This window comes from Vigna radiata, chromosome 1 (genome assembly GCF_000741045.1).
Source record: "Vigna radiata var. radiata cultivar VC1973A chromosome 1, Vradiata_ver6, whole genome shotgun sequence".
NCBI classification, from domain to species: domain Eukaryota; kingdom Viridiplantae; phylum Streptophyta; class Magnoliopsida; order Fabales; family Fabaceae; genus Vigna; species Vigna radiata.
Window position 1 is genome coordinate 2,130,981 of NC_028351.1, and position 25,011 is coordinate 2,155,991.

The 25,011-nt window shown below is 30.4% G+C and overlaps 2 protein-coding genes across 2 annotated transcripts; one reads left to right on the forward strand and one right to left on the reverse strand.

Moving 5' to 3' along the window:
- Positions 1–8,871: 8,871 nt before the first annotated feature.
- LOC106770844 (mannose-1-phosphate guanyltransferase alpha) lies at positions 8,872–15,273 on the forward strand. Its single transcript, XM_014656709.2, has 15 exons — positions 8,872–9,147; positions 9,258–9,355; positions 10,018–10,118; positions 10,226–10,304; positions 10,414–10,474; positions 10,557–10,603; positions 10,930–11,022; positions 11,167–11,257; positions 12,911–12,959; positions 13,232–13,348; positions 13,439–13,586; positions 14,162–14,254; positions 14,336–14,404; positions 14,592–14,634; positions 14,911–15,273. The coding sequence occupies exons 1-15, from the start codon at positions 9,093–9,095 to the stop codon at positions 15,009–15,011; spliced, it is 1,245 nt and encodes a 414-aa protein (XP_014512195.1). The 5' UTR covers positions 8,872–9,092; the 3' UTR covers positions 15,012–15,273.
- Positions 15,274–17,310: 2,037 nt separating this feature from the next.
- On the reverse strand, positions 17,311–24,024 carry LOC106770832 (alpha-mannosidase 2). The gene is made up of 4 exons (XM_014656653.2): positions 23,154–24,024; positions 21,759–21,908; positions 21,392–21,424; positions 17,311–20,502 (listed from the first exon to the last, which is right to left on the reverse strand). The coding sequence occupies exons 1-4, from the start codon at positions 23,691–23,693 to the stop codon at positions 17,770–17,772; spliced, it is 3,456 nt and encodes a 1,151-aa protein (XP_014512139.1). The 5' UTR covers positions 23,694–24,024; the 3' UTR covers positions 17,311–17,769.
- Between the last annotated feature and the right edge of the window lie 987 nt (positions 24,025–25,011).

The window sequence follows — 25,011 nt, forward strand, 5'->3', positions numbered from 1 at the left end:
AATAAAGAAAAAACGTACGTAAAAGAAGTTCTAAAACATGACCATGCATTTCCATAACTATTAAACCTTCCATATTTTAGTGTTTAATTTTCTTTCTTTATAAAAAGGAAAGTGATAAAAAGATAAACACTTTTGGAAACTAAAAAGGGATTTTCCTAAGAAGGCTTCACCTTGTAAGAAAGTGAAAACCTTTTATGAATTTTAACTATTAATACCAATTTATATTTCGAGACTATGTTTGGATAAACTTAAATAAAAAAAATCCAAAATTAAAATTGATTTACGTATAAGTTAATTTATAGAAACTTTTTTCGATAACTTCTCTAAATTTGTATTTTCTTTATACATAAATTAATCTTAACCGTGAAAATTTATTTATTTTTTAAAATTTGTTCCTTTTAAAATTCGTTATATAAATATTTATTCAAACAAACTCTTGGGCTTTCATTTCAAAGTTTATTTAGCATTCATATATATATATATATATATATATATAAATCAAATAATATGTTACAAAATAAAACATTAGATTTTGTTAGAATAACATAATATAACATAATAATTTTGAAATTAAGGTTGAATATATGTTTTTTACAACCAAAAACACAATTTTATTCTTTTCATTTTTCTAACCAACCAATCAAATGGATAGAAACTTATGTTTTCTTTATAAACATCTCTTCTAATTCTTTTAGTCCACACGATCTAAAAGATCTATTAATTATATGATTTTTTTTCTATTTTCTCAAACCTCTCTATCTACTTAAACAAATAATAAATTGTTGTGGTTGCCATTTTCTGTCGTGAGGAGTTGACATTTTTTTTATAAATTCAACATTGGACCATAGGTGTTCTCATAGTTGAAAGTCATGAAACTAATATCTTAAGAAATTAAAATATTAATTAAGCGTATAATTCCTCTAACTATACAAAAATATGTTTAGTTAAAAGTTGAACTCCTATAGTAACTCACAGTTTCAGGTATGAATTGTATCATTGTCAAACCCGATTGATTTGGATCTTCAACGACGAAGAAACAATGTGCACATTTATCTCATAGTTTACAATTTTGAATTAATTTAAAAATAGATTAACTTCAAGTAATTATTAAATCTTAAATTTGAAAATTAATTAATATTTTAATTACTATTAGTTTTAATTTGATTTATTTATCCTTTGCATATGTATATGTATGTACTTTTGAGATGGAATGTTTATTTTCTTTCAAAAAAAATTCCTTTTACTTTTCTTTCTCAAATTTTGTTTTCTAGATATTCAATATGACCACTCAATCAGTTTGTGCTGTCTAAAAAAACTTAACAAATCTTACTTGACCAATAATTTTTAATTGGTTTATGAAATTTGTTAAACAAATCTAATCAACTTAAAAGTATAATAGTGTTGCAAAGTGACAATGTATTTGTACAGTACTGACTTTATTTAAAAGGGTTGAAATACTTTAAATATATCTCGTATTTTTATGATAAAAACAAAATCAGCTTAACATCATGACAAACCCTATGAGATTGAATTCTCATATAATATTAACCTATCACTTCAAAATTTGATTCTCTATTGTTAATTTAGAAAGTATAAAACAAGATATATATTTTTTTTTCTTGCCCGATATGTTAATTAATAGCTTCTTTGTGACGCGTTGTCAATATTGAAGATATAAGAATCAAAATTCATGAATTGTGAAGTTAAAATAGAATTGAGAAAATTATAAGGGAAATATTGTAGAAATTTTTTTAAAATTTTAATGTAAAAGTTATTAAGTTAACTTTTAATTTATAATTTCTCAGTAAAGTTATTCATTAAAATAAATAATAAGCATAAAACGGCATAAATAGATATGTTTATCATTATCTATATAGAAATAAAATAAAATAAAATAAAATAAAAACCTACTTTATATAAAAGTAGTAAAAACAATAGCACTTCAGCTTATGAGGGGATGAACAATAAAAAAAACATATGTAAAAAATTCTTCTCAGATAAAAAAAGATAAAAGTGAAAATTTGATAAATATTTCGAAGGTATAAAATACAAAATTTTAGAAACTAGTGTTTTACAACAATGTTGCTAAAGTAACATTAAAAAAATATTACAAAATGTTACAAATATTTGCTTATCCAACAATACTAATAAAGTTAAAAAAGTTAATCAGTAAAAATTAGAAATTAACTAAAATGATGTGTAAAACATAAATTTCAGTATCAAAATAATATTTATATAGTTTTAGTGATTTAATTTATCATTAAATGATCTGGGGAGAAGAATAAATGAATCATAAACCACTTATTTATTGGAATAAACACACTCAGTGAATGTATTTACTTTTATTTGTTACCATGAATGGAGTATATATTGGATTTAAAGCTCTTTTTCTTTTTGTAAAAATGTTGGATTTAAGTATAGATGATTGATGGAATTGTATAAGAATTGTTTTATATGTAGGGGAAAGGAGAATATATATATATATATATATATATATATATATATATATATATATATATATATATATAAAAAACACACAGATTATTTAATTAATAAATAGATAGTTAAAAAGTAAATAGTAAAAAACAAACATAAAAGCATATTATAGAATTGAAATAACATATGTTATTGGAAAAAATTAATATTTTGTCGTATCTTAAATTTCTCCATGAAAATACAAGTAGGAAAAAATATCCTTCTCCATAAATTGCAGGCCTAATTATGCATAGGGAGAATTTTGCTTCTCTCAACCGCAAAACATACTTTATTCTAATTACTTTACATAGTCTACGAAATGACATAATCACTTTCGCAAAGTGCTTCTTATCAAAGATTTTTTTTACAATCATATTTAGACAATATTTTTTTGACAACATTTGAACATTGATTATGTGTCAATCTGTGATTGGTCATCCACAATCAATAATAATAATCATAAACATTATTATGGAGTAATTTTTGACCAATCACATATTGACACATAATCAATGTTCAAATATTGTCAAAAAAATATTGTCTAAATATCATTATTTTTTTTTCTTTAATTCCATTTTGTTAACTAGTTTCAGCTTTTACATTTTGATTTTTGACAAGAATTTAGGTTATTTAATTTACCTCTCATTTTACTCGCATGTTCTTGGATGTGATAAGAAGATAATGATGAAGATTACCCAGAAATGAAGTTAGAGAGAGAAGTCAAAAAATTGAGTTAATGTCAATCCCAAAGAATTGGGCACATAAAGTATAATCAATTCAAGGTGTGTTTATGCAGTCAATTTAATATCGGAAAAAAGTAAACAACATAAAAGCTTATTAAATGTGTTAGCTGAATATTGGAATGAATTATGTCACATATAAATGGTAATATTAGTATACTATTAAATAAAAACTGATGAACAAAAAGATATTATATTATAAGAGTTGACTATGATAGTACGTTTGTAAATAAAAACTTTTCATTTTCAGTGTCCTCTAAGTACTTGATAATATTTAAATAGTTTAATAATATATTAAATGTATCATCTCAAATGAATAATAGTGTAATAGTGTTGGTTAGAATGTTATATCATCGTTATTCATCAAACATAAAGAAAGTATATGATTCCTTCGTTATAGTCATTCCAAAAGATAATATCAAACGGAAGTAAGTGCACGTTCATATAAAAGGAACATAAAGATTAAATCATAATTAAAGAGCTTTTCAAAAAGATAAAAAAAAAAATCCCAAACTACTAATAAAAGAGCTAGAGAGTTGTATTATCATCTCCCTTTTAAATAAGATCAATACTTATTTTTTCACTTGCTCACACTTAATCTGATTATTGCAAAAGAAAAACAACAAACATAAAGCAAGCTAATTTACAAAAAGAGCATGCGTATAGTAAGTCACATATTTCATAACAAAGTCATACAACTCAAATAGTCAATGATATATGAACCACACATTAAAGACTTTTACAAACTCAATTACCCGTATGCATGCATAGATATCGGATTCATTAGAGACATGAACTTGTAATGGCTTTTACTGCTTTGCAAAGTCATTGTCAATTGTTTCATCCTACCACACACAAGGTTAACCCATTTCGCGTTTTAAGGCAATGAAAAACCTCTAAACTAGGATAGCTTGCTACTCTCACCGTATACCTCATTCTACTCTTTGTGGTTGTTAGAATGTCAAGATATCTCCCTACTTAAATCTATACATTAATGCATACACTAAAGATAACACAACACCAGGATTTTTTCCATGGAATTCCTTTAATCATAACAATAGATATCATCATTTCAACTATTGGATATGAACTCATATAAGCAACTAAAACCAACAAAAACTATATAAAAATAAAAAATAAAATAAGGATTTTACATCAAACAGAAAGACTAAACTATATGGCGCTCAAGGATATAAACCACCGCTCAACACTTTCTCATGAAATTGCTCTCTAACTTTGAAATTTAAGATCGATGCTTAGCAGTCCAAAACCATTTCTCATGACTTTATCACTACATGGTTCTCTGACTTGGAATTTAAGATTAACAATACAAAACCACCGCTCAACGCTTTATCACCACATGGCTCTCTGACTTAGAATTTAAGACTTGTACCCAATACTACAAAACCATCGCTCAACGTCTGTCAATAGATTTTTTGAAATTAGATTTTCAATTTTGTACAATTGCTAAATTTGACACCTTTCACAGTACATCACATCAAAATATCCATCATACATCATACCACTCATACCCACAGAATGTATTCAACATACATACAACAAAAAATGACAAAAAAAATCAACACAAGTTTCTAATAGCTTTCCTTACCTTAGAAGACAATCCATCAACTTAGAAAGTTCTAAATTGCCTTCAAACTCTCAAACCCTCTACCTCAAGCAAGAGACATCGTAAACACGTTTGGTTGAGTTGAAAGAGTCACTGGTTAGCAAAAAGTGAAATCAGAGACCCTAAAATCACATGTAACCCAAGAAAGGTCGCATGAAATGGAAAAACATATTGGACATCGAAGGAAACCAAAATTTCGAATTACTTAAGTGGAGAATCTGTTCGGTTAAACTTGACGAGGGCTTTACAGCAATTGAGAAAACATTCTCTGTTCAAAAAGAAAAGGACTTGAGTGACTTCACAAAGGAAAAAGATGGAGGTTTTTGGAAAGAAAGCTATTTGAGAGAGAGAACAGCATTTTTTCTTTGGCTAAAAAGTTGTTAGTGAATTTTTTTTTTTAAAGGGCAAAAGGAGTTTTGTTTTCTAAAATAAAACAAGATTTTACATTTTTCTAAACAATAAAAATTTTCGATATCGAAAATCAAACTTACTAGAGAACAAATGTTGACTTCCTCATATCATCTTCTAACTTCTAAGTAGAGTCACCGTGCTTCTATCTAAGACAACTTTCACTAGGCTGATGGACTTTTCTTCAACATAATCATATTCATTTGTACAAATAGGTTCATCCAGCTTACAAACTTGAACTAAAACATTTTTCTCATTTCTCTTACTAATGTCTTAATGACAATAAAATGCCTTTATATCTCTTAATAGAAGCATATCTAGAAGTTTTCCTTTAAAGCTCAATTCTAACATAAATAAAAGGTGTCATTTGTAGTAATGATTAAGGAGATTATTAAAAAATAAACCTCCAAAAACTCAAAAAAAAACTAAAAAAAAACTCATAAAAAAAACTCAAAATTTAGAAAGATAAAAGTTTAGAATCACAGAATATAATGTTATTTTTTTTCTTAATGAAGAAACACATTTTCGTTACATACCTTAATTATGATTTCCTTCTCTTGTCTACCTATGTTTACTTCTTCTATTTTCTTCTTATAAAAATGAAAAATAACAATATTATATTGCATTTGTTTATAACATAAACATCATTAAAAGAACATAATAGCATTTTTGTAATTAGTTAATAAAAATACTATATTGATTCATATTATAATCAACCTTATAGGTAGACAACATTATGTTGTTGTTGTATATTATAAGTTTGGAGATACCAATAAAGGAGACCTCTTCACTTCTCCACTTTCACATTATTGTTGTTTTTCATAATAATTTATTATTAGACAACTGTTTTTTTAGATTTTATCATTTAACCAATAAAAATTCACGTAAATTAAATTATAACATATATACTACTACACTTAATGTAAAAAAATTACACTCTTATTATCAAATATAATTTTTAAAAAAATATTTGAAGAATTAATATTATAATCAAATTATGGAATTTCAAATAATTATTATAACACTAAAGCCTTGTTTTATTTTAGAAAATCAAACTCTTTTGTCATTTTTTTTTTCCAAGGCTAAAACAAAACTCACTCTCATATACTCTACTCTCGAAAACCCTTCACCTTATTCTCTTATAGACTTAACCAAGTTTTTCTCCTTTTCTTCAACATAAGATGTTTTTTCAATTGTCACAAAATCCTCCTCAAGTCTTAAATTTCAAAGTCACATACCAATTTCATGATAGAACGTTGAGTAGTGGTTTGTGTTGTAAAATCTTAATTTTTGATAGTTTTTGTTGGTTTTAATTGCTTGTATAAGTTAATTTCTAATAATGATATGAATTGTTATGATTTAAGGAATTTCATGCAAAAAATCTTAGTGTTGTGTTGTCTTTAGTGTATACATTGATGTATAAATTCAAGTGAGGAGATATGACACTTTAATAATCATTCATAATCATATAAGTAAAATGTGGTATGTGGTGAAAATAACAAAAAGTATTAGCCTAGAAGCTTTTCTTTTACTTAAGATGCAAATAAGGTTAACCTTGAGTGTGATAAGGTAAAACCTATTAATAAGAAAATATATTTAATTAAATGAAGTTTTCACAAATAAAATCAAGTTTGTGATAATAAGAAAATATATAAAAATAAATGATATCATAAATATATAAAATAAAGACATATGTTTATAAATAAGTTTCTATTAGTATTTTATTAGTTGTCCAAATAAAATCTACCATATGATCCAACCTAATTCTTTTTGCAATTTTCAGTTTATTCAAATTTTTAAACAAGTTTTCAATTTCAATTGAATTTGATCAATTTATAACCACTCATAAAAAAAATATTTATATTTTTGAATAATTTTATATAAAACAGCTTTATCTATTATTTTATCCATATCAATGTTAGGAGTGTATTAGTAACAACAAGGTGTAACGGGCTAAGACTTGTTGAAATGAAATTTCTTATTGGGCTCAAGGTGGTTTCTGAGCTGACCAACTGTCAACATTTGAAGGTCGAACTTGTTTGCAGCTTATTGTTTTTTTCTAAATATGTTTTTTTTTTCTTAAACTTACTTGGACATGAAGTTAAAATTTATTTTTATCTCAAATTTTTGATAAATTTTAGTCTTCAATTTTTAAAAATATATAAATATCTTTTTAGACTGATGTTAATTTTTTTTTACATATTAAATAAGATTGATATTTGAATTTAAACATATTAAATCAATAACTCAAATATTAGTTAAAATATTAGCTAACACATAAAAAAAATTTAATTATTAGACTAAAAGATCTATATCATTTAATTTTAAAATTTAAAGACCAAACTATTTTTTGAATTTAGTACAGAAATTATAAACACATTACTTTAATCTTTTTTTTTCTTTTTACACTTCATATCTTTTTTCCTTTTCTTATATTGATAATTTAATTTTCAAAACGTATTTCAAAATAATTTCTAGAATATAAAAAATATAAAGAAAATCATTCGTTGGAAATTAAGTGATTGCAACAATATTAATTTTAATCTTGTAAGATAAACCTTTTAAAAATTAAAAGTTATTATTTTTGTTCCTTTTAATATTGAAAACTCATTTAATATCACGAAATTTAAATATTAAGTTCATTCCTAATGTAAAATAAACATTAAGAAAATTATGTTAATAGTTTAATATAACGAAATTCGAGTTTGAAATTTTAAGATGTAATTTATTTTTCAGATATTCTACTTTATTATATTATAAGAGAGATTCACAGTTAGAAATAAAAAAAATATATAAAAATAAGGATCATTATAAAAAATTCCTCTAACAATATGATTATTATTTCCATTAATATAATATAAAAAGAGATAATATTTTTTTCATACCACAATATTCCACACATTTTTAATGTTGTTTATTTTTCTTTTCTGAAAGCGTATAATTCGTACTAACTTTGTTACTTGTCAAAAAATTATCTCAACTATCAAATTAATTAACTTTGTTTTATATTTATCTATATATTTACTCTTCTTGATGGCTTATCACTTTCAATCTACTATTTTTTTTTTTATCTCTAAATTGAGTTTCGTCTTTTTAAGAATATATTACAATTTCAAAGTAAATTTAAAATATAGTAATTTTCCACCCGTATATTTGTGTGTATAGAAAAGTATACATTACAAATTTTACAAAATCAGTATTGGTATAAATTTTAAATACATCCTCCATAAAAAATTTTAAAAAAAGTTGTTATTTTCTATTTTTTTTTACTAAGATCAATAGTGATAGAAACTAAATTATTCTTTTAAAATCAAACCAATTAGTAAATAATCTCCAAATTAAGTTTTTATAATTAAATTATTAAATATCCTACAATTACATTGTATTGTTATGTATACATATTTATTTTTTATCAGTTTAATTATAACAAATTAATTACTAATTGATTTAATTTTAGAAAAATAATTTGAATTCTATCAAATAATAACTATACTAATTATTTAAAATAATTCCATTCCATTTATAATTACATTATTTTTACATGACAAAGATACAAACATTAACATAATTTATTTGTTTTGTCTATCTCGCAAAATGTATAACTAAATAACTAAATCAAACTTCAATTCAATTGCATTCATAGTTCATTTATGATCGTAATTCTATGTTGATCTGATCCCAACTCATTAATAGTCCAAAGTCCAACGTGGAAATTTGAGTCACACGGCACAACCTTGGATCCAACACTTTCACCTGTGTCTCAAATTCCATAATTCAATCAACCCCATTGTTCTTATCAGTCTCAAGCTCGGATTTTGAGTGTAAAGATCTGTGCTTTGGCCATGGAGAACTCGGAGAAGGTGGTGGCTGTGATCATGGTGGGTGGGCCAACCAAAGGTATTTGAAATCTTTGCATGTTTTCTGACCATAGTTAGTGTATTTTTTCCAGTTTTGAATTTTGGGGTTCTCTTAGTATCTTACATGGCTTTGTTCGATTGTGTCTGCAGGGACCAGATTTCGACCTCTTTCGTTCAATATTCCCAAACCCCTTTTCCCTTTGGCTGGCCAGCCAATGGTTCACCATCCTATTTCTGCTTGCAAAAGGGTTTGTTTCTTTGCCTCACCTCAATTACCTTCTCACTGTTTCTCATCAAATTGAGGAGAAAATAAATTAAAAGGACTTCAATGTCAATGTTGACTTGCATACTTGTGTGTGTGTGTGTAACTACAAATGGTCTTCATTAGTTTAAACTCTAAAGTTCAAATGTGTGTATGTGCTATGCTTTAATCTATAGTCTAAAATTCAAATTAGATCAAGTTGGAAAAAAAAAAAAAAAAAAAAAAAAAACTAGAAGGAACTTCAATTTATGTGTGTGTGCGTGTGCTCAGGCAGGCCAGTGTATGATCCATGTAGCCAATCTCGTAATGAGATAATAAGACTATATGGTTGTTATGCTGTGGATGTTTGCGTACTAAAATTTGATCAAATTTAGAATGAAAGACCACAACGAAATTCAATTTCAATGTGTGTGTTTTACATTAGTCTAAAATTCAAATTTGATCAAATTGAGGGAAAGAAAACTAGAAGTAACTTCAGTTTCAATGTTGACATGCATATTTTTCTGTGTGTGTATAAATGTACATGGTTTCCATTAGTTGAAAATTCAAATTGAAGATCAGCTTAAAAACTGATGAAAAGGAGAGGAGAAGGGACGTGTGACTTACAAGGTGTGAAGTGTTTTTACTTACTAGTGTTGTCTTCTACAGATACCCAATTTGGCTCAAATATATCTTATTGGATTCTATGAGGAGCGAGAATTCGCTCTTTATGTCTCTTCAATCTCAAATGAGCTGAAATTACCAGTAAGGTGACTAGTGCATTAGTATGCAGCTTTTAATAAGAGAAAGTATGCGTGTTAATTTTGTTAAATTCTGGACCTGACCTGACCATGGCTTATTACTGATATCAATCTAGATATTTGAAAGAAGATAAACCGCGTGGTTCAGCAGGTGGCCTTTACTACTTTAGAGATATTATCATGGAAGACAGCCCAGTTAGAAACACTACTCTTATCTGTTTTTTCCTTTTTATGTTATATTGTTGATTAACTTTCGAATGATAAATGTATAAATTCTAACACAGTGGCCATATTTTTATTGCAGTCACATATATTTCTGTTAAACTGTGATGTTTGCTGCAGTTTTCCACTACCAGCAATGCTTGGTAAGTATGTCGCTCTTAAACTGTGGTAGTTCTTCAGAAGTATGTCGCTACTGAAATATTTCTTTTTTTTTTCTTTTTGCAGATGCCCATAAAAGATATGGTGGGATGGGGACAATGTTGGTGATCAAGGTTGGTGCATAAGAAAATGGGTATACTTAAATAGCACTTATTGTTTAAAAAAAAAAAAAAAAGTGGTAAAATCTCCCTATCAAAAGAGGCAGAGACAGACTAGGGATTTAGATACCAATGCTTTTTCTATACACACAATTCACAGTAGAACATTTGTTTTATTATAACAACTTCACCTACAACCTAGTGGGAAAAGGGCTTCATTGTTGTTCTGTCTATGGGTTTTCTAAATACATTCAGATGATACATATCTATAATGATCATTGCTGTGTTTCTTTACAAAACCACTTTCATTCTCTTTTTGGGGTTGTGGATGTCTTGTGTAGGTTTCAGCTGAATCTGCTAACCAATTCGGTGAGTTGGTTGCTGATCCAACCACTAATGAGTTGCTGCATTATACTGAGAAACCTGAGACATTTGTGAGTATTCAGTTTGGTTTGTTTCTCTCATTTTTTTACTAAGAAAAAAAAATCACAATTCAATTTATTATCTTGATTGGTATAATATGTGTGTGTGTGCTCTGCTATTACTCCTTAACAAAACTAATCACTGTGTAATTGCAGGTCAGCAATTTGATAAATTGTGGTGTGTACGTTTTCACCCCTGACATTTTTACTGCAATTGATGATGTATATATTAATCGAGAAGGCATAGGTTGGTCACTTTCAATCACCTTGTATATAGTTTCAATCTTGAAAGACTTGTGTTGCATGAATTGATTCTCTAAGACATAAGATTTAACTCAGTTCAACCTTTAGAATTTTAACTAATGAGTGTTGCATAGAAGTGGTATATATTATGAACCAAGAAGGCATAGGGTGATCTATGTCAATTGAAGTTTAGAAAGCTTCACTCATAAAAGGCTTGTGTTTCATTAATTGATTCCTGATACCGAAGATTTAACTTGGTTCTAACCTTAAGAAATTTAAACAAATTTGTATAAACAGGTATATGTTATGAACTGAGAAGACAATTTATTTTTATCATAATTTAAAAAGCTTCACCGTTAAAAGGCTTGTATTCCATCAATTTGTTCCTTAATAGACAAGATTTAACTTGGCTTCAACCTTTAGACTTTAGACAATATAGGCACAATATAAAAACTTGCAAAAGTTGAGAAATGTTATTTTAGTAATAATGATTCTATTTTCAGTCACTGTTTATATTGTTCACTTATAGGCACACTCACACACATTTGGTAGCATATGACCAGCTCCTGTAATTGGTGAACCCATATAACTTTTCGCTACAAATAATTTTCTTTACGAATTTGTAAGGGTCTGTCTTTTATTAGTACCTACCAGATGTTTCATACCCTTTTCATTGCAAGAACTATGCTGATAGGTTTTGAAAACTTTAGTGCAACTTAGGACTACATAAAAAAAATATATAGACAAGGACTAAATCAAAATTGTGCGAATTGTCTAGAGACCAATATATATCTTAATAAAAAAGTGTGTAACTACCATGTAATGTCACCAACAACTATTAGCCACACCAACAAGGGGAGGATGGTGTTATGATGGGGTGTTATGGCAAACAAAGGCTGGTGTCTATTTTGAAAACTTTTGCACTTACAGGAACAAAAAAGATATACAAATCAAATTTAAGTTGTGACAAGGTGACCCATGTAACGATGAAATACTTAGTTTAACCCATTTTATTCTGTCATTTATTATCTTTCTTATAGTTATTACTTAAAAGAAAAATTGGGATGCTTCATAATGGAATATGATGAGAAGGTCCTCTATGTAATATGATGAGAAGGTCCTCTGCATGCTAAAACAATCAAACATTTTTTTTTAACTTGGCTCCGTTATATATGGTGTATTTGTAGCTTTACATATTTTTAACATCTATTTATGGCATTCATGTCTAAGAACTTGAAAATCTTTCGTACCTTTGGTTTTTTCACTATATCTATTATTGGAAATCTCACATAGACTAAAGATAAGATTAATTTATAATATATAAGTGGATGCAAACTTCACCTAACAAACTGATTTTGAAAGGTTGAGTTAGGTTTAAAGTTCATTTCTTAACATGATATTAAAGTCATGGTTAAAGCATATCCAAGTGAGTTTTGCTGTTTATTGAGTCTATTGTTTCACCCACTATCGGACCACCCATTAATCTAATCTCACGCTTAAGTTCTATACGCCTCGGCATGTTCAAATCTCATCTTACAAGTCAGTTTTGTAAGATTGAGACTTAAAAGACCAGTTCTTAACATCTATCGACTTTGTTTGCTATATGCAGTAAGGTTGCACCGTTGGAAATTGACTTGATTTATTGACACCTTTGCAGCTAATCTACGTCGTCTATCCAACTTTGAAACACTCCAATCTGCCTCAAGGTTGACTAATTACCATTTTTTTTATTTTATTTTGAAAAGAATTCAAAACTATTTTTAATAGGGTGCATGGATATTGGTTCAGATGTGAGTTAAATGTGAAAAATGTGAGTTAAGTTAATCTTGCTCAGCATAAGACAAATATCTAGCTCTCTTTGCTTTTCTTCCTCTACTTTTCACATTGGCTACAAAGAATTCACCCTTTTCTTTGCACATCTTTTCCTCGTTGAAAACTACAATATCTTCAGAGGCTCATGGACACATTTTCCCTTCAGGAATATTCCTGCAGATTTTGTAAGACTGGATCAGAATATATTATCACCTCTAGCTGGGAAGAAGCAATTATATACGTATGAGACAATGGACTTCTGGGAGCAAATTAAAACTCCAGGGTAGGGTTGCGTTATATCTTAACACTGTCTCAAGATTTAATATAGGAAACATTATTAGGTTTAACTTATATTATACACTTACATGAACAGAATGTCATTGAAATGCTCAGAATTGTATCTTGCTCAATTCCGGTATACTTCACCTGATCTTTTGGCCAGTGGAGATGGTATTAAGAGTGCAACAGTTTCTGGCAATGCATATATTCATCCCTCTGCAAAAGTTCATCCATCTGCGAAGGTAACTCCATTGCCTTCTCAAAATTGTAAATACTTTACTTTTATAGACAAAAAATAAATTTGCTGTAGTACCTTAATGATTTTCTGCTAAAGTCCTAAAGATTATATACATCTGTTCTTGAAGGGAAAAAATACTTGACTAGAATTTATACAATATTTCCAAATAATGGTTTTAAGGGTGCATTGATTCCATTGCAAGTTAGGAATTTATTTGTTAGGGTAAACTGTTTGTTGGACAGATGATGTTGGAAAGATTTTTATTCAGACTTTCAATCCAAGATTGAATAAACAGTGCCCATTGCATTATTGCAATTATAAAATGTTAGCTGCAAGTAAAATGAAAACAAATTGTGGAGAAAACCAAAATTTCTGTTTATATGGACCTGAATAGTGATAAGAACTTTAGGTGAAAGACACCACAAAAGATAGTAGCACTATAGTAATAGTTGGAGAACCCCTAGTCTTATGAAGACAATACTTATTTTATGGGATTCACACGTCATATCTTGCAATTGGATCCTAAACAAATGCTTGACATGAAATATAAAGGAAGTTTTTCTTCTCTTCATTGAACAGATTGGACCCAATGTTTCTATCTCAGCAAATGTTCGTGTAGGTGCTGGCGTCAGGTTAAGCGGTTGTATCATCTTGGATGATGTTGAAATTATGGTAAGGAACTGAAAGGTTAGATAGGTTAGATATGAATAAGTATTTACAGTGTATAAGCAAATGCGATTGTTCTTCTGACAGGAAAATGCTTTCGTCACAAACTCGATTATTGGATGGAAGTCATCACTTGGAAGATGGTCACATGTGCAAGTAAGTTCAGTACATTTTTAATTAAACTGGTTCAAATGTGAAACAGCATAAAGCAAAAAGATAGAGAAAATTTTGAACAAAAGAAAAGTTTCATTTTAGCCATCAACATGTCTAAGTTATTTAAATTTTAACTTTTACAAGCACTCTTGCTTTCTGTGGCTCACCTATAGTCATTTGAATGGTTCAGGCTGATGGTAACTATAATGCAAGACTTGGCACAACCATTCTAGGTACAAACTTCTTTCTTAATCTGTTTATGAAGAAAACTGATATAAAGTTTTCGTAGGTACTTTTGGTGATGTTCTTCAGTTAAACATATAAAATTGAAGTTTTAACTTATTAATCTGTGTTCATCTTAATGAAAACTTCCATTTTGCAAATTACTGAGGTAAAACTCTAATCTGGACTAGAAAACAATGCCAAAAGTAGTTAAAGAACTGTGTCCTATAAACACCATTTCAGTTGTGACCTTTTTCCTTTTCTCCTTTGTGATAATGATCATTTAGGGGAAGCTGTAACTGTTGAAGATGAAGTGGTAGTGTTCAACTGCATTGTTCTTCCCAACAAAACTCTCAATGTCAGTGTGCAAGAAGAAATCATCTTGTAATCTGAAGAAGTGAGTTTTACTGGTTACTCCAAAAAAGAGAGGCTTGGAGCATTTTGGTTTTACCATTTCTTTCTCCAATTTGTTTGATCTAGGAATGCAAGTTAAGTTTAGATACAACATACAAGAAGAGTAAGGAATTTTGGCTTAATTATGGAGTTATGTACATTGCAATGTTTTTTCCCTTCCTTATTTTATGTACACAAATGGACCAATGTGTAAATCACACTGTTACTTTACATCATAAACTTAAATGTTACAGTTAGAACATGACTCCAACAGTTAGTACATGTTTGACTTAAAGTTTCTAAAAACTATTGATGTTGTTTCTATAAAATTGAGGTTTTGAGTGAAACGTTGTTGCACTTTCATAAGTTTCCTCTTAGACCCTCAAAGAGAGATCTATTGTCTTTTCTGAATTATACTAGGTTATTTTTTTATTTTTGGATTATGCAATCCAATAAACTTTTTTTTTCTTAAAAAAGACTTTCTGATTGTACGTACAAAGCAGTAAAAAATGACTTCCAAATTATGAAATTCAGAAATTAAATAAATTTCAGATTATGAAATTTCAAAATTATTTTTATTTTCGAATTATATAACTTAAAGTTATTGACTTTTGAATTATGTAAGTCATTTTTAATTTCTGGATTATACACTCTAAAATAATCAAATGGAATGTTTTTTAAATGGGGGTGCAGGAAGAAACTTTCACTTGTAAAATGTGGAAAAGAATCTCCTGATATTACATGATAATTGCTTCCTGTACACCCGTATTTTCTTTTGTGCACCTTTTTGTTTCGTAATGACAAAAACGATTTATTTTTCAAATAGTCATACTTTCTTCTAAGAAATTATTTCTGAAATGTTATTAAAAAGCTTTCAAGCTACTCGTTTGGGAAATATTCGGAAAAATCTGTACTATTATTGTGAAAATAATTAATGACATAGTTACACCTCTTTTTTGCATATAATTTTTATTTATTTTTGTAGTTTTTATTATAGAAATATTTATATTAACTTTTCTTTTCAAATGAAAAATATTTAGATATTGTTTATTTTTTATAGTATTTTTATCATCTTTTAATTTAATTATAAACAATTATTTTTACAAAACTATATTATCGTATTATATGATTTTATACACAAGTTATTTGGGAATTAAATAATATTTAGTGATATTTTCATTGTAGTAGGTTCCCTAGGTTGTACTCAAATTTTCAATTGTAAACATAAGATAAGAGAATTAAGGGAGATCGAAAAGTGGGAATAAAACATTTGGATATGAAATCTTACTTGGAGAATAGCCAAATTAGTATGGAAAACAATCCATTAACACGAATTAATACAAGCCATGACTGGTTAATTATCTAATAAATTCTAAAGGCAATGTAAGTTCCTAAAAATATTTATTTATATTGTGTTTCGAATATTAGTTGTTTCTTTTAACTAATCAGTGAAATATTTTTAATATTTTGTTTACATGCAAAAAATATTTATCAAAAAGTTATTGCTTTCATTTCTCAAAAAAATTGGATCCAACATATTTATCATTTTTTATATTATCAATTAGTAAAAAACCGTGACCTATGAATTTATGGATTAATGTTTGTTTCTTTAACAAAACAATTCTTCTGGTAATAATTAATATCGGAAAAAAAAATTTACATTTTTTGTATTCCAATTGTGAATGTTTTTGTTTGGTTGTGTTGGTGAAGAATGTTTATGTTTTGTAACCGGAATGTTATGTTACCGTGTCTTGTGGGATGGTATTGTCTGATTTTTCTTTCTGTTTTGTTTGTTATTTTAATACAGCATCTCTCAAATCGTCACAATCAGTCTAGTTCAATTAGATGAACAGATTGAATTAGTTGTTATAATTTTCTTGTGTTTATTACTCTGATAAAAGATTTCAAGAATGACAAAGGTAAACCTATCATTTGCATGTATGACCATATGAAAAACCATCACAAATCAAGCATGAGAAATTATGCCTTTCTGCCTTATCTTTCTTACCAAAATATTCCAAGAAACGAAACTCAACACCAATGTCATAAAATACTGATTAAGAACACCAAAATGAAAATTAAAACCCTAAAAAACATTATAGTATACCTTACCATGATGGTTAATGCAAGGTACATTCAATAAAAACTTTCTATTATTGATTCCATGACGAACACCAGATAACAAGACCTGACAAACAAGTACTCAGTGGACTTTTGAAATTTGTCCTTAATGGTTATTTCATCCTTTTTTCCAGATTAGATTATTTTAGTAGTGGTGAAGGATAACAAGTATGTGTTTGCAAAATGTTGAGCTCAAGTCAAAAAAAGATTACACTCACCCCAGCACAGAGGTAAAAATCTGTACATGTACCTAGTCTGTTAGAGACATGTTATACAATAACATAAGTGGACAAAGCAAAACTCATCTTTCAGGTCCATGAAAAAAAGTAAACAAATGCTACAGCAAAGCACAAAACAGACAAGGAGCCGCAGATGCTACAATATCTCATTCATGTTATCATAACAGCACTCAACAAAAGTCCACTGTCACGCTTCCTCAACCAATGTAGCTCCTCTTTGCTTGGACATTCTCTTACCTGCACCAGTGAGAAAGCAGTCCAAGAATAATCCACCCCTATCATCATCAATGGGGCAGTGTAGTGTAAAGTTCAGCAAAAAATTCATCTTAAAGGAGTCCAAGAATTCCCTGTGGTTCAGCTTAAACCAGAAGCAGCCACTCAGTAATGGGTACTCTATTGTGCCCTCAACTCCAACTTGTAAGCTTGTATTTCCATTGGAGATATGGCCACATGCCCCTCTTGTGCAAGATCTCCAAATTGCTCTGAGAATCCCATCACTTCAGGGTCTTCATGCAAGAGATTCAAGGAAGTTGCTTTGGCTTTTGAGACTGCAAGATCCTTGAACATGCTGAACAGATTCACAGTCACATTACCCAGATTAGTGCACTGTGATCTTCCCTTGCGACAGTATGAAGAATCCCAATGTCGTCTGTGCAAAATTAGAGCGAATCTAGGACCTTCAGGTGGTTGCTGCAAAAATTTTAAAGGCTTGGGAACCTTAAAGTTCACTATGTGCAAGTCACACGGCAAGGGAGCAGCAAGAGGAGAAAATGATCTTGGTGGTGGCTTCGCAGACTTGTCCGTTGGTTTCTTGGAAATGAATGTATGTAATGGATAGTTCAAATGAGAACCAACACAGTGAGATAAAAGAGAAGGGCTGTAAGGGAATGGGGTGGAAACCAAATTTGATGTGGCAGAAACATTGTTCTCCATTGTTAGATGGAAGACAACATTCATCACACGGTTATCCATCACTCCTTGTCCGAGACCACGACCATCATCTCTTACCAACCGACGATCAAGCATTATCTCTAGCCATCCGTTTTTAAGGCTTGCCACACCTAATGATTGCCGGGAATGGACGGAAAACCGGCGACCATTTGATCCCTGTAGGAATGCAAGAGAGGGCAGGGGGTAGTAATTGCCTTGAAGAGGAATCTTGTCGTAGGTTTCTCTTCGGCTCATTTGAAATCCATTTAGATCTGAATAAAAAATCTTCTTGTTATCAATATCTGTTTTATATCTAACTATCAATTCCTTATCATTGAATTCATGGCCAAGGAGCTCAACATGATATTCCTTTTCAATGACAAACCCTTGGACTGTACTCTCTCCACTGTATATTCGGGTGCTATGAGAAATGGGAGCTTTCTCCCAAGTTGTCCTAGGATAAGAGTATACTTCCTGCATCAAAGGGCCTTCTGAGACCAGCAATTGCCCACCTTCTTCAATAATTGGCTGGGCATCACCATTGGGCTTGAACAAGTATGCCCCACCAGAACTAGAATACAAACCAATTTCCTCTCTTACAGTATTTGGGGAATTATTTTTTGAGATTATCTTCTGTAACAAACCATACTTTACATCAAAAGTTAGTTTATGATTCTGATTCTCAATTTCAACCTCATCAGCCTCTATTTTCACACAAGAATAGGGTTTAGGACAGGCAATTGAGTTAGACTTAGAGAAGATTTTCAACTTTGCAGGCTTGGCCTTTTCACACTCATCAAAACCATTGGAAATATAATAAGTTTCCAATCCCAAAGCAGGAACAGAAACTTCCCAGTAAAGTCGATGTTTCCCAGTAAAGATCTTACTATTATGATGCTGCAGCTCAGGTAAAATCTGGCTTTGGACACAACTCCAGTTAGAGTCAACAACAGTAACATCAGGACTGTCAACAACTAGCATCACAACTTCTTCTCTAGTTTGTTCCAAAGGATTAAAAAAGACCACTGATTGGTAAGAACTCTCATGAACACCAATCACTTTATGCAATGGCTGAGCATCATATTTAGATCTGATTATTGCTGGCTCAAACTGGGAAGGACTGTGGTCTAATTTATCATAGCGGATTCCAAGAAGAGCCTCAACTGCCTTGGACATAAAAATCTGCAAGTCCAGTAAAGAAGTATGCATGCGCATTCCATAGTCCATAACCACGTGATCTTTTGCAGTACCAGTTACACCATCATGATGCTGAAAAAGAGCCAAGTTCCTTCTAGCAGCTGTCAACTTATAGGAAAACCCCATTGCAAACTTTTCACAATGTGCTCTCCGACAGCAACCAAGAATTAGAGCTACCATCATTTCAGTGGCACGAAGTGACTGTTCTAGTACCCTATCAACAGCCTTGAAGAAGGGTCGTGAAACATAATAACCACTCCAATAGTCTTGTTGCCGATCAGAATAAGTGAAAAAGTCACCTGATAGAGAAGGAAAACCTTCAACCAGTCCAGATCCTATTTCACCAGGAAATGAGTAATTTATTCTCTCTGCTTCTTCTCGCAGAGTTACAAAGTAGTCTTCCAAAGTACCAAACTTTGCCTCTGCATTCAAACTGGGGTTTGAATTGATATAATCAAACAACATTTGGTAATTTCTGAATTGTGCTTCTGCTTCTTCGACATTAATATACCGAAAATCATCTCCAAGAGGAACAAGAAGTGTATTGGTTCGGTACAAAGTTGACTTTTTCCTATATTGATCCAGCAATTTAAGAGCTCTTTCCTGAACATTTTCCTGAGTGGTCTCCACAGGATATTGCCCCCATGGACATTGCTCATAAACAAAACCCTGCATGCGTGCAAAATCAAACTGACAACAAACAGCAGGTTCTGGGCCACATGTGTGAGGTATATCATATGAATAAAAGGGCATCATGTGGACAAATATATCAGTGGTTTCATCTGTGTCCCAGCTTTGACGCCATATGTATTCTAACTTTTTATGCCATGCAAGCTCCTTCTTCAGCTCATAATGAGTTCTCTGTATAAGCATATTGTCAAAACCCATGCGACGGAGAAGATATGCCATGGTAGATGAGTAACCAAATGGATCTATAGCCCAAGAATTTTTTGGAACAAAACCAATGGTGTCATTCAACCACATATTCCCCTCTGTTACCTGTTACACAATAGTCTAAAGATTAAGGACACACAAAATACACGCTAAAGCAAAAGGATCATAGTTTGATATGGACATGAAATCACAAACGCATGGACAAGCTGAAACAAGGAAACATAATTTTCTCTTCTAATGAATGAATACCATGTTGCCCATACTTGAGAATGCAGTCCAATAATAATGAATTTGGGAGTATTAAGAAGAGGAATGCTCACTGGAAATTTATAGTATACAAAGTAACCTAGGCTTTATGTGTTATTGAAACTTATTTGACATCACTGTTTACAAGCTCTAACTTGATGCTTGAGATAGCAATTATAATAATAAATTAAATTCATAAAATACAGCTCATACAACAGAATATTGCACGTAAATAAACATGTTGGGTTATATATGTGTGTGTGAGTGTGTATGTATAAATGAGATGCTTTTGCATCAATCTACATAAGCACATTATAAGACCTGATTAAGTTAACTACAAAATGAGAAAAATAATGGTTTTAAATTTAGACTACCACTATATTATAGGTACATGATAAAATGCATTCCAACAAACTAACTAAAAGTTCAAGTTTTAAAATAATAACATTACAAAACACAAAATCTTCACAAGAACAATCACCTTTTAGACAAAATAGAACACAACTTTACTTTTATATGACCAGTCAGTTCTTTTAGGTAAATTTACTGAACAACTGAAAAGGCCTAGAAGCATTTACATCCATCAGCCTGCCAGCCCAATATCATAATAATGATGCATTACAACAGGAAAACCTAAATTGGACTGCCCTTTTTTCTTAATTATCAACTACAAAAAAATTATAGAAAAACAAGTAAGAAATAAATCACTAATAAAAAGTTGTAGAAATAGACAAAACTTTCAGCATACCTGTTCAATTATAGCAAAATAATGGGAATTGGCCTGCAGGAATGAGAAAACCGTTAAAAAGTCAATTTTCCACAAGCAATAAAATCACCTGTAATCATATTTGTTTACAGGAATTTTCATTTGGACATTCCATAGACTTGCATGCCCCTAGAGCATAAACTTCCTTTAAAAGAGAGCAAACTTGAAGGTCCTTAAATTCTAAAAGCTTAAAGAACAAAACAATATGATGAAAAGAAAAGTATCACAAAACCTACCTTCCACAAATTCTCATGTCATAATAATTACCTCACCAAGAATGAAGTATCAACATATACATATGTGCTATTAACAGTAAACAGGAAAAGTGTCAAAATCAACATAATATTACCTCGTCATTCATCACCCAGCCGCCTCCAACAATTTCTAACTGTCCATTTTTCACCAAATTGATGAAGGATTCCTTCATCTCATCGGATGCATCCCTCCACCATCTCTCTAAGTATGACATTTCCTCCCATATGAACTTCCGGCGAGGATCCTACATACCCCGACCATCCAGTCAATATTATAGTAGAACTTTCTCCAAAACACAAAAGAATAAAAGGAGCTACCTATGGAACTGACAGATTTATAAGCCCCATTTCGTTGAGCCTTATATTTTTCTGCTCTACATCCTAACATGCAAATGTAATCAAATTAAAAAAAAAAAAAAGTACTATCAATATCTACCACTTTTGTTATCACATGCACAACCAGTGCGTAATCTACTGTTTCAAAGCAGCAAGTTAACTACTTCAATCCAGCAACACCAATTTACTCAACTACTCTGTTGTTCATTCAAGTAGAGCACTTGTTAACTTAATCACCATAATCTAATCAAACATTTAAATAATAATATTATAATATTCAATTTCAACACATACCATTTTAGTCGTAACATGCAGTGCCCCATCATTCATTCTCAGCTTTAAAGTGTTTAATTAAGTAGTTCAAACGTTCAACCAAGAAAAAATTGTACTATATAACCTCCCCCAGTTTCACTGACAACATAAGTCACAACCACTAACACAAAATCTACTTAGTCATGGCAAATCACTCAACAAATAAACTAAAGCTATATCCACACGCACATCACATCCCGTCTCATGAACCGAAATTCAAACTCACTTAACCAACTGCAGACACCCACATAAAGTGTTTAACAATCATGCTTTGTTAACGAAGAAGTTTTTATATCGCCAACTAATCAGAAATCATCCTTAATATGACTTTCAAATTCACTCTATTATGAAAGTCAACAGACTTGTCAAACATAACAATCTGTAATTGGATCATAATGCTATAAAGTGTCAACAGGCTTATTTCCACAGATACATAGACAATACACTCTACTATGAAAGTCAACAAACTTGTCATACACAAAATTTGTTATTGAACGCCAACGTATACAGAGTTAACAAACCTATCATACATGGTGATCTAAGTTAAGTCGTCGACATAAGAACTCTTTACACTGTCTGTAAATAGCTTAACAAATCAATAAAGCCAGCTTGTAATTGAAAGACAGTGTATACAGGATTAATACTAATACTGAGTTTTAGTAAAATTTCTCTTCACAACCCTCCATTTTGTAACCCAACACAAACCCTCAAGGATTTGTTTAAAAAACGTTACACTTACACCTCTTGATATTTGAAAAACAGTGTAACTTAATCAATCATTTATAATTCAGAAAATATAAACTCCAAAGCCCATAAAAAGCAAGGATGAGATATGACTTGACCTTGGTCAGTGTTTGCACAATGGTGTCAAGTATGTGTCTTGATTGCCTATCGTAGTACTCCTCCACAGTGAGCTTCCACCCAGGATCGTTGTGCGAGTGGGGCACCACGAACACCTTCAGCTTCTCCGCATCCCACTCGTTCCCCCGGTACGTCACGCTCCACCCCTGCTTCCACGCGCCACCATCAACATCCAAAAACTCAATTTTATCGTACAGCGCCTTGGTGGTGATGTCAACAGCGCCGGCGCCGGCGAGCGCGCTGGTGTTCAAGACGTTGGGAAGTGGCTTCCGTCCAAAGGGCTTCCGGGCGCGTGAGGAGCGCGTGCGGAAGTGCGTCGCGATGGGTTTGGGGACCCCGAATCGGAGGAGGATGAGGAGGAACAGGGAGAGTGAGATAACGAGGCCAATAGTGAAGAAATTGGAAAAGATGAAGTCTGTGAGCCAGGCGCGTCGTCTTCCTTTTCTGGGTACCTTGGATTTGGGGTTGGAGGATGGGAGGATCGATGAGGCCCAGGGTGTTCGGCGAGAGGAGAAGGGCATGTTTGGTTTGGTGAATTGGGAACTGGGTTGTGCAAAAAACGAGGTTTTGGGTTGGTTTTGGTGGGGATCTGTGAGAAAAAAGATGAAGAAAGGGTTTGGAAGGAAATGAATTCAAATCATGGGAGTTTTCAAACCTGGGAGTGTGTTTTTTGGGGTGTGTTTGTGTTGTGGAGTGAAGTGTGTGCAAATGGAAATGGAAATGGAAATGGAATTCATAGGATATTTTGATGCTTACTTTGGAATTGTCAATGTGTTTTGGTTTTGGAAGGTGCCAATGTTGTGTTGTGTTGTCTTCTGTACTGCAAGACTTTGGGAACTTTGGAAAGTTATGCAGTCTGTTGGTAATATAACATTTCAAAAGAAATAAGAGTTTAAGAAAACTCTTTCCTTTTGAAAAAATGAACCAAAATAACTTTTGTTCAAGAATGACAAATAAAAATAGTTTAGTTTAAGAAAATTATTATAACTTGAGCTTTTATGTTTCTTATTAAATAACAGTAAAATTTATTTGCGTGTCAATAAAATACTTTTTTTAGTTTTCATCTTTCAATTTTTGAAATAATTATATTTAATTTTTAATATTTATATAGAGATAGATGTACGATAGTATTTAGAATTATAGAAAATTATTTTTACTCATGAATATGCAAATAGGTGATAAAATCTTAATAATGCTTCTTTAAGTTATTTTTTATGTTGAGAATTAATATATTTGTATAATTGAATATATTAGCGTTTATGATAGAATGCAATGAGAATTTCTTAAATAATATTAGTCTATATATATATATATATATATATATATATATATATATATATATATATATATATATAATTAACATGGATTTTTTTATTGGAATAATATTTATTTACTATGATAAATAGTAATCGAATAATAATAATTATTATTATATCAAATAAGATGTTAAGTAAATTTGTTCTTTCCCCTTTTTAAAGGTCTTTAATAGATATTTTTATATTTCTTTATTTTTATTCCCAATTTCTTGAATAGTAATAGGGTCAATAAATCTATCAATGTGATCTTTCTTTCTCTTAATGCATATATGATGTAAATATCTTAAACATTGAAAATGAGTAATGTTATAATAATATATTAAGTATATTCAAACTTAAGAAAAGTAAAAATTTACTTACATCAACCAAAGTTGTAATAGTGATATACATAACATATAAGTGTTAGAGAAAACTTCATAAATATCATTATGACATATAAAAGCAAGAAGGTGGGATGTCCACTTAATGTAGGTGTTAGGGAGATATTCGTTGTCAATCCACCAAGTTGTTCTAGAAATTGTGT

Bases quoted from the DNA above. Each gene is read 5' to 3' on its own strand.
- LOC106770844 (XM_014656709.2), top strand. From the start codon at position 9,093: ATGGAGAACTCGGAGAAGGTGGTGGCTGTGATCATGGTGGGTGGGCCA. The intron at 9,148-9,257 runs GTATTTGAAATC...TTGTGTCTGCAG, and splicing joins GGTGGGTGGGCCAACCAAAG to GGACCAGATTTCGACCTCTT. The intron at 14,635-14,910 runs GTACAAACTTCT...ATGATCATTTAG, and splicing joins ACTTGGCACAACCATTCTAG to GGGAAGCTGTAACTGTTGAA.
- LOC106770832 (XM_014656653.2), bottom strand. From the start codon at position 23,693: ATGCCCTTCTCCTCTCGCCGAACACCCTGGGCCTCATCGATCCTCCCA. The intron at 21,425-21,758 runs GTAATATTATGT...TCATTCCTGCAG, and splicing joins GCTGGGTGATGAATGACGAG to GCCAATTCCCATTATTTTGC. The intron at 20,503-21,391 runs GTATGCTGAAAG...ATTGTGTAACAG, and splicing joins ATTTTGCTATAATTGAACAG to GTAACAGAGGGGAATATGTG.